A 10,139-nucleotide genomic window follows, 5' to 3' on the forward strand; every position below is an offset into this window, starting at 1 on the left:
TGGCCAGACATAGAGGAGGAAAGACTGGGAAATGTGGGGTAGGTTTAGAGCTGGGTGGTTTAGGGCTAGGAAAGCAAAAAAGTGGGTGAATATTTAAGAATAATGCATCATTTCTAAGCCCTGCAAGAGATAAAAGTTAAATGATTCTGTAATTCTCCATGAGTCAAAAGATCCCATTGACTTCAGTGGGATACTTTAGCCACTAATGATATAATCCCTAGACCATATTCTCTCTTTGGGCTCACTTCTGTAACTGAGCACAAACCTGGTTCATGGACTATCAGAACCGTCATATTTCTGTTACCTCTTCTGAGTCTCTCTGGAAATATTTCCCTTTGGTACAGGGTGCTGCAGGGAAACAGCTCTTATGACTATTTAAATTGTCTCTTAACTGGTTTGGAGAACTGCAGCTTGAACAAGCCACATGTGAGTAATATTCATATGGCCAAAGGAGCCGACAGGGAAGTTGGAGCAGGCGTTCTTCACTAATCCTCTCTACTGCTATGCTGTAGTGTAGGACTTCACTGGACAGCAGCCTAGGCCAAACGTGATAACAAAACATGTCCCACTAAACAGAGTGGCAGAAAAGCATAACTCTCTCCTGCACAATTTGCAGCTACAGCACACAGTTTGTTACACAGCTTCTTGCACATGAGCATCCATGAGCAGAAAACATGCTACAGATTCTATCTGCACCTTCATTTTTTTATCAGACAGTAACTACTACATATACCCTTTCTGCTGTATACAACAAGTGCATGCCACATGTCCAGGGCCCTCAGTACATCTGAGTAAACACATAAATTTACACATCTCAGTGTACATTCACGAGGCAGCAAGGCCAGGCCAGAACTATAGAGAGTTTTTGTGATGTGATATTAATTGATTTGATACGAGTGCTCTTAAATACCATCTTTTTTTTTTTTTTCCTTCTACTTTCTTTTTAATTAAATTCCATTAACAAAGTGTTACCCTTTGATTATATTCTCAACCACAACTGACTCAGCATACTTCACTTGTTGAGGTGGGAAGTACCTAATTAGGATGCCAATCTTCTTTCATGTTATTTCTTTATGAGAGAAGTAGTACTTCCAGTTGCATTGGAGAGGTATGACTAGAGGCATTAGATGAACAGAAATCCTCTTTAGAGAAGGATCACTGTTAGCTATTGCCTTTCAAACCATCTCTTCTCACAGAGAAGTCTCTTTGCTACTTATCAAAGAAGAAATCAAGGGACAGGTTCTCCAAGGTATTCAAGCAGAGGAGCAGGGGTATCCATGAAACTACATTCAGAGTTTGTGCCCTTCATGAATTCGGTGAACTTGCTCTGTATGTACATCCACACACCAGAAGTAGGGAGCGGGTGCTTTCTGACAATAAATACCCTAGAATTAGCTGCTATGGGGATACTGGGTGTTGACAAGAATATGGACGGCTGGCTGAAGAGATCATTTAACCCTGCTAGTAATGAGCTCATTTGAAACAAGCTCTCTGCTACTAATTATCACTTGGTTCTGATTGATTCATCACCTGCTTTGATGGTCCTATTTCATAAACAGAACATGAACTGCTGAGTTTAAGAAACTGCATAATTTGCAGATATTGGTGAAAATGGATATTGTGTCAGTTACTGCCAGACTGATTTAATCCCTCTGCTCTTTGTATGTGTGTGCATGTATACACATATATGAACATGTAATTATTGTGTACTTGCCTATTTGCCTATATAATATTTTAATAAAGATAGTATTGCAATCTAGTTTGTATATCGCCCATTACTCTAGAGGAATAAGAATTTCCCTTACCTATTTCAGTCATGGATATCCCCGGAGCTAATTGCCCATTGTTGAAAGAGCTATAGGTAAACAAGTTTGGTACAGAGGTGAGGTCATAGATAGGTTCCTGCTTTATCTGTTTGATTCCAGTCATGTCTAACCCAGACTGGTCTGGGGAAGGCTGGGCAGAATCCACGTTATAATAACCCTCAGACTTCGGCAAGTCGATGACGTGCCCATTTGAGTAGGTGCTGCCAGTTTCATTATTCAGGTTGCTCAAGCCATTGCTGATACTGTTGCTGTAGACCCTGGCGAGGGCTTCTGCCTCACCGGTCTGCTGTTGCCGTTGTTCCTGCAGCCGCTGCTGGTGCTTCTGCACCTCAGCATACAAGCTGTCCCTCTGCTTTTTGGACATTCTTCCAAACTTCACAGCTGAAAAGCAAAGAACAATGTGAACCACTGTCATCTTTCATTTTTTCTTGATTCCCCTCAACCCCACCACTCTTTTGATATTTACTTTCAGCATTACCTTTGCTGTGGAAACTTGTTTGTTTTTTTTTTTGTTTTGTGTGGTTTTTTTTTTTTTTTATGTGGGAATGACAGAGGATACAAAGATTTATACTATGTGTATCTCACAAAGGAAAAAGTATTGTGTGTTTGGATTTACAAGGTGACGACAATGACTCCTATTTGACAGGAAGGCCTCAGTCAAGCAACTCACTTCCCACTGTGAATGTTAAAAAGACCGTGCATCCTTTTATATCTCTGTGTTCACTGAACAACAACCCAGAGCTGGATGAAATGTACAGACTGTAGATTCATATCCCATGTGGTTTACTAACTTTCCACAAACCTTTAAACAGTGCACTAACAGGATTAGTACTCTGGATGAAAACAAGCCCTAAAGCCTTATTATCGCATCATTTCAATGGGATGTTATCTTCACACTTTTTAAAAAAAAAAAATCTTACAAGTTAGAGTTAGAACCTAGAGGAAAATAACAGATTTGAAGGTAAACATCACACATGAATGTCATCTTTTCCACAGAGGAAAGTCTCAGGGATTTACACAATCAATTTACATAATCTCTGTGCACAAATCCATGCATTCCTTCTGATGAGAAAGGCAGGAAAACATCAGAGTGTAAACCACTCTCCCCAGGAACAGGGTTCATTAACCTGAGATTGAAATTTTCAAAAATGACAGGCTGATTGCTGTGGAACTAGGAGGAGTAAATCCACAGCCTGCATATACAGTAGGTCACAGATGATTATCTTCCCACAACCCACCCCATCTCTCTATAAATTCTGGCTTTCTTCTGAGCTAGATCTTGGGGTCTCAGAGCAGAGCTATTTGTTAATCGTGTATTAAAACAAATGAGGGAGACACTTAACAGAATTTATCAGAGCACAGATAAGATGACATTGCTCTGGAAATACTAATTTCTATGTATTATGAGGTGTATTTTCTCATGCTGAGTATTTACAGTCCATATGTAATTGGGATCAATTCAGAGTCATCACGTTTATTAGCACAGGATGAGCTTGGCTCTCATTTTTGCTACCTCATTGTTCGGCTGTAGCCCTCGAGAAGAGTCTGAACCTAAACACGTGGATGAATGAGAAAATCATCTGACAGGAAAACAACAGGAAAGGAAGAGTGTAATATGAAAAGGCAGTGCCAGAACATCAAGGAGATGGGAGCCTCTTCCATTTATTTGCACTATTTTACACTAAGAGTTTTTTTTCTTGTTGCCAACCTCAGCTTGCTTACAGCCCTTCACACAGGCTGCAAGCTACCTCATGCAAACATAGCCTGCCCCTGGAATCAGTCCACAGTGCACTGCACACCCTTATGGACACTATACAATGACTATATTTTGAAAAATGCGACTGTGTATTTTCTTCAAATTTAGGGCCTCAGTAATAAAAACAAACACCCACTGTTTATTCTCATTATATATTCATTAATTGGATTCTCCAGCTGCTGTCAATTAGCATCCTGCCTCTGCATGATAAAAATGAATCTGTTACATGGCTGAGAGGTAAAAATCATATTCAATTTCTCTGTTAAAAAATCCATACAGCCTATTTTATACTTGCAAGAGCTCTTAATATCATTAAGTATAAACCCTTACATAAACGATGAGAGACAAAAGCAATGCTGTCAGAAGAATCACTCCCTTTGTCTGTAAGCAGCAGCCCCTGAATTATAGGTTAGGAAGACAGTGCTGTCAGTCACATTAAAATGCCCGTGTTACTTCAAATCATTGGAAGATACTACTTTCAGGAGCAAAGCACGTGCCGCTAGCTTACTGAAATGTTACTACTTTAATCTCCTCCAGGAAGAATCAGGAGCTAAGGCATCAAGTAAGCTGCATGCTAGGACCAAGAAGAGTCCATGGATTAAAGGCTAAACTGCAAGGCCCCTCCCGGACTTGTGACACTGGTGAGCAAGTCATTTCAGCAAGACATGAGATATACTGGAGTAGTAAGAGACCTGTTACAGTCTAAATTTAAAATGAGTTTATAATTTGTGGGCCATCTAAAGAAATAGCTCTTTAAGTACCTTCTCCATCAATGACTGTTAGTTTCCAATGGCACATTTTGTGTAAACTTTCTAAGGCAGAAGGCTGCTGCCAGGCAATAGAAATGATATAACCTGCCTTCAAAAATAAAACATTTTCTTCTCATACTTCCTGACGATTCAAAATGTATCTGTGAGCTGGAAACTCCCTGCACAAGCAGTGGTGGTTGGGGTAGTTTGGCTGTGGGCAGCCTTGCCCAAGCCTCCCAGTGCCCACAGCTCTGGTGCAACGAATGTTCTCAGACGGCTGATCACGGCTTATCACACCACAGCCTGGAAGGTGGTCCAGAGCTCTGCAAGGACCAAAGGAACCTGCTATTGGATATGCTGTGGAGCTTTCCTCTGATGTAGTGTCCATTTTCAATGCTGAACTACGAACGTTTCTTCTGTAGAAACAGACAGGGAGCAATGTACATGTAAAAGAATTTTTTTTTTTTACCAATGCAAAATATTTGGTCAAATGTTCTGAATAAAGCAAACAGAAACCCCTAATCCCATCAAGGTGTAAATTTCTTCTTAACCACCTATTTACTGTCACAGACCTTTAGAGATCTCAAGGAAAGGGATGCTTTCACACATCAATATTTAATGTTAAGATAAATGTTAATGTTTAATATAAGAGTTTTTCTAAACTGGAATACAAATCTGCCTCTCTAGAGGTGACCTTTTTGTGCTTTTGATCAGAACAACACATTTCACTTCTGACTCTTTCTGTTCCAAATTAACACTGCTCTCCATTTTCTGATTTCCCCACCCTGCCCATGAAAATACCCTCCTTTGTTAGCTGAATGGCAAAGGTCTGTGTCTCACAGTATGTGCATTACAAAGCAAGGAGCTTCTCCTCTCTGTTTTCCCAGAAATGTACAGGCAGTTTAAGTAAGTCAGCAGTCAAGAATTGTTTCAAAGGGTTTAGGCGTGAAGCAGGAATCTGACTCCTTACCATCTCGAGACATTCCCAGGGCAAGACATTTCTGCAGTCGGCAGTGTTGGCAACGATTTCTGTTGGTTCTGTCAATTAAACAGTTTCTCTGCCTTGGGCAGGAGTAGGAGGCATTGTTCTGCTGACTCCTCCGAAAGAATCCCTAGGGGTAAGAAAGCAAGAGAGACAGAGTATTACCATGTGCATATATGTGCACACACACACACACACAAAGAACGATGTAAATGACTACAATAAATTCTTATTTTGTGCAATGCTACTTATGTGGTGGCTTTGCAGATGTGTTGGCCTTGCGTAGTGAAATTAAAGAACATTTAACTACAATAAGGAGAATTGTGCTTTTTTCTGTAAAGAATGTAGTTCTACTTTGTTAAAACGGAAACAATAATGTTACAGAATACATTCTTATTGTACCATTTAATGCTTGTGCCTAACAGAGGAAAAGCTTGTCAGCATTTGTAAACAGATGACTTAAAAGTACTTGTTCTGACTATTTTCTTCCTTTATGAAAGAGACTAGTAGTCACCGTCACTGGCTATGCATAGAATTAGAAGCTGAAGTCTACCGTTCAATTTATCCTGGCAAATGTTGATCTGATCTGGAGGGACCATACACTTCAGGAGTGAAAAGTAATTCAAATTCAAGCATGACAAAAGCACTAGGATTCAATGACTGTATCAAGTAAAGCCAACACACAATGGAGAAAGCAACACCTTTAGAGACTACCATGAGAAAGTAATGACATTTTCCATTTCAATGGAAAATAACATTATCCATTTTATCTATGTAAAAATTTGTAGATATTCTATCTCCTAGAAGGTTTTTCTGGCCACTTGTGGGCTATTTGGCTAAAGATCAGAGGGCTAGAAGGAGAGTATTAACCCATACCTAAGGTCTTATGAGCTCTCAGATGCCACGAATGACACCGAGAAGTACCTTTATGGTAGAAGTGACATGAAATGGCAGTGGTGACAAGAGGAATTAAATAAGCGGGTGAGGATTAGAGAGAGAAGGGGAGAGGGAGAAGGCATTTTATGATATTCTTTTTTTTTGCTGTAAAATAAAGGACAGAAAAAACAGGTCCAGAGAGAGAGAAATAAAGAAAAGTTCCTTGACAACTTTGGCATCTTGAGATGCAAACACCTGTGGGGTTGTGTGGTGGGAGAGATGAAGGACAGCCTAGACACCACAGGAAGCCACGAGGAGAAAAAAGGCAGAAAGCATCACTATTGCAGTTACACTAGTCACCAGAATTGATGCCAAAGTGGTTGTACCTTTCTGGGCTGCTTTGCAAACAGCTCTGAATAGAGCCAGAAAGCAAGAGCTGACTTCATTTATCAGGCAAAATCAGTGTTATCGCCACACAGGCTGACAGACGGTAATACTGAGCAATGGAAGTCGCAGCAGCCATGTGTTGTGGGGGAACTAGAACGGGGAAGCAGCAGGGCGACAGTGTCACAGGGCTCAATTGGCTTGCTACAGGAGGTGCCTGAATTCTCGCTGAAGTCCTGGTGAACTCAATGAGGATGGTGTGCGGTGTCAGTAATAACAGATGAGGGGCATGGTGTCCCACCAAGTACACCTGCAGCGCTAGTTCCTGAGGTCGAGCATAAAGAGACACACTTTATCTGGCCCATGCTGCTTTTATCAGTGGTTACAGTATATCTAAAAACCAAAATAAGTTTTATGACTTTCATTTTTAAGAATGTGGATGTCCTTTAGGAGAACTCAGAAAAAATCTGGTGGGGACTTATCTGATCCTGGCTGATGAAAACTTTGCTGAATCTACGGAGGTGAGTTTAATTTAAGGCTAAATGGATGCTAATTGCAGACATTTCTACTCTCTTTGCTGAAATTTACAGCCAATTTTGTTTTCACATGCGAAGGATTTTCTGTTTTAAAGGCTTAGATGGTAGCAGCTCCTACATGGATATGGATTTAAGGGAACAAATGAATGAAATAATATTAACACCCCCCCCCCCAACCATCTAGGATTGACTATGCCTTATCCTGTAGTACTGTTTTTTTCCCCTTAAGGTTGATCTCATCTCAGAAGAATATGTTTCTTCCTTCTTTGCCCCTTTTAGGAAAAAATCAAGTGTTACATAATAAAATTAGTCTACAGCAGGTAATTTATTTTCCTGAGGAGGGTTTTGTACTCTTTTTCCTGTATAATATCTAAATGTTATCTTAAAAGTACAGACAATCCTTTCATTTCATTTTTAGGGGATCTTTATATAATATAGGCTATATTTACTGTGAATAATACCATTTGGGGGAAGGAGGGTGCAGCTCATTACTGAGGAGCTACAGACTTAAAATAGGTTTCCCAATATTCCCAACACATGACAACAAGCCTTTCTTCATCTTGAACACGTCACTTTATCTATCACAGACAGTCAATATAAGAAGGGAAATGGTCATGCGAACTTCTCTCTAAATCATGACAAAGAGGTGGTAGCAAATACTTTGCTCTGGGGGTAGGCAGGAGAGATGATAAAAAGCTTCTCAGCAAAAGGAGCCACAGAGACAGATGGGATGGAAAACTTTCTTCAGGTTTCATCCTTTCAGTGGCGATAGTGGCAGAGCCACTGTATTCTTCAATGCGTCCAGCAGGATATTCAGCATATGCAGGCATGCACACAAAACAGCAATGATATTTATGAGGCTCCTTAAGCACTTATAACATGCATTTGCAGCAGCATAGCTAATATAGGGTCACAGAGTCAAAGGATTTCCTGTCCCTCGAAGTTTATAGTACTGCTACTGGCAGTACAATCCTCAGATGCTGTATCCTGAAACACTGCAGCTGACTCATGCTGGGCTCAACATGTATGCATGCTTGTGGAGCGGTTCTAACCTCTTTCTTCCACACATGGTCTCCTTCTTAATTAATTCAGATTCCTACCACTTTCAGACAAAAGGTGCCAGAAATGGCCAGTTATTAGTATGCGGGCTGAGCAAATACTTATTCAATTGTTGGGCAATGAAGAGCAGACTTGCACTGCCTGAAACAGAGCTTAGCTTAAAAGAGAGCCCTGACAGACCAAGATGCCTCCCACTGGACTCGATGTGAAAACTGACATCTTCTTTCACAACAGGCTCACAAAACAAGATTAGACTAATTGATCTGATACTGCAAAACTGGCACAGAAAACAATAGGGTTAAAACTGTTGTAAGTGGAAGAGAATCTCTTTATCTCAATAAGCAGTCTACACACAGAGCTGAGGGGTATCATCTCCTCTTGAGGCACACACAAGGGCCAGCATTAACCCTAATCACATCTACAGGACACTCTACCCCTAACTGCTCTGTGGGCACTGAGTACTGAGACAGGACACTTTTTTTCTGCTTAAAGAATTTTTTCCCTGTAGATTTTGTGCCAATTTTGAATTATCAGATCAATTAGTCTAATCCTGTTTCATGTGGTCATCATAAGAAGATGCTTATTTCTAGTCCAGTGTCACAGCAAGACAATGACACACTGTGGGCTTTTCCATTTACAATTGTTAACGCTTCTGAAAGAAATCTGATCTTTGACATATATTGCTTCTCAATGTGTTGGCATTAAAAGCTTTCTTTTGGGAATGGGTGCACCCAAAGTTTCAGATTTTATGGATGTTCTAAAATTTTGTAAAGCATTAAGTAAATACAGACTTGCCATTTCACTCTGCAAATATGCACCCACTTTCAAATGTACCAGTGTGTGTGTTTCCACATAGAAGAAATCAGAGATGCTGTTTCTCCACCTTTGCAATTTCACAATTTACAATCAAAGCTGAAAAACCAACATGTAGTATGACATTTTGTTTTTCCGTGATGTAATTCCTTAGATAATAAAATCACAGAGTATTTTTAAAGTTGAAAATTGAAGTCTTCTCTTGGCTTGGGGTCTGATTTGTGTTATTAGAACTAATGTCTGGGGTAATACGTCAATATGACTAAGCAGCATGGAAGGTTTTTTTGCCCCCTCCCCTTTTTTTTAACCTCCATTTCTCAGCAATTCTGTTGAAGCCTATAAGGAAAAAGATAAAGGATCCTTTTACACTACTCATAATGTAAGGCATTTTTGTCTTTTGGAGATTACAATTCGGCCTGCAGAGAATACAGAGGGGACAAAATAGGACCAAACTGACACCTGTAAGCTTTTAAGATGTTGAACTGAAATATTGCACCAACTTTTAATGCTACATGTATTGTCTAGGAAACAAGATAAGAAATTCTTCTATCAAGCTGATTTAATGTAGAAGAGGTGTGACTTACAGTTGCCAGCCTCTGTATCAGCACTTACACTGCATCAGATGCGATTAATTCATGTTTCAAATGAGGAGGTAACTCTAAAGACTATTTAATGAAAAGGAAAGCAACTAGTAAAATTAGGCATGAAACACATCTATATCAGCAGCATGCTCTACAGCCTTTGGCAACACTTGCTTGAAAGCGTGTAACAGTGTATTATTGTACACAGATGCCTGAGGCTAATGCAGATGCTGACGACTATGCTGTATTAAAATCTTATACCTTGCAGCCTTCACATGTGATGACTCCATAGTGTATTCCAGAGGACTTATCACCACAAATTTTGCATGGTATCACTTCAATTTGCGCTGAAAAAGAAAACAAGACATATATTTTGGGTACATAATTCTAGTTAATTTCTTTTTTTCTCAAAAGAAGATCTTAAAAACTAGATCTAGATAGCAGATAACCTCTTCACCCCCCTGACAATATAAAGCTGCTTTGTATTATACTGTGTGTTTCTGAATGCTTTGATTTGGCAAATTTTAATTGCTTCACATTACGTAGTTTCCACCATACCCCACAAAACTCTTCAACA

The 10,139-nt window shown here is 39.8% G+C and overlaps 1 protein-coding gene across 1 annotated transcript in view; it reads right to left on the minus strand.

Annotated features, from left to right (window-relative positions):
* Window positions 1-9,925, minus strand: part of RORB (RAR related orphan receptor B) — a 35,695-nt gene extending 25,770 nt beyond the window's left edge. The window contains exons 1-3 of the mRNA XM_009947829.2: window positions 9,824-9,925; window positions 5,302-5,443; window positions 1,806-2,207 (exon numbers count right to left, since the gene is read on the minus strand). Coding sequence (XP_009946131.2) covers window positions 1,806-2,207; window positions 5,302-5,314 — 415 coding nt within the window. The 5' untranslated portion in view covers window positions 5,315-5,443; window positions 9,824-9,925. The remainder of the gene's footprint in view (window positions 1-1,805; window positions 2,208-5,301; window positions 5,444-9,823) is intronic.
* Window positions 9,926-10,139: the final 214 nt, after the last annotated feature.

The sequence above is a fragment of the Leptosomus discolor genome, chromosome Z (genome assembly GCF_034619465.1).
Source record: "Leptosomus discolor isolate bLepDis1 chromosome Z, bLepDis1.hap2, whole genome shotgun sequence".
Lineage (NCBI taxonomy): Eukaryota > Metazoa > Chordata > Aves > Leptosomiformes > Leptosomidae > Leptosomus > Leptosomus discolor.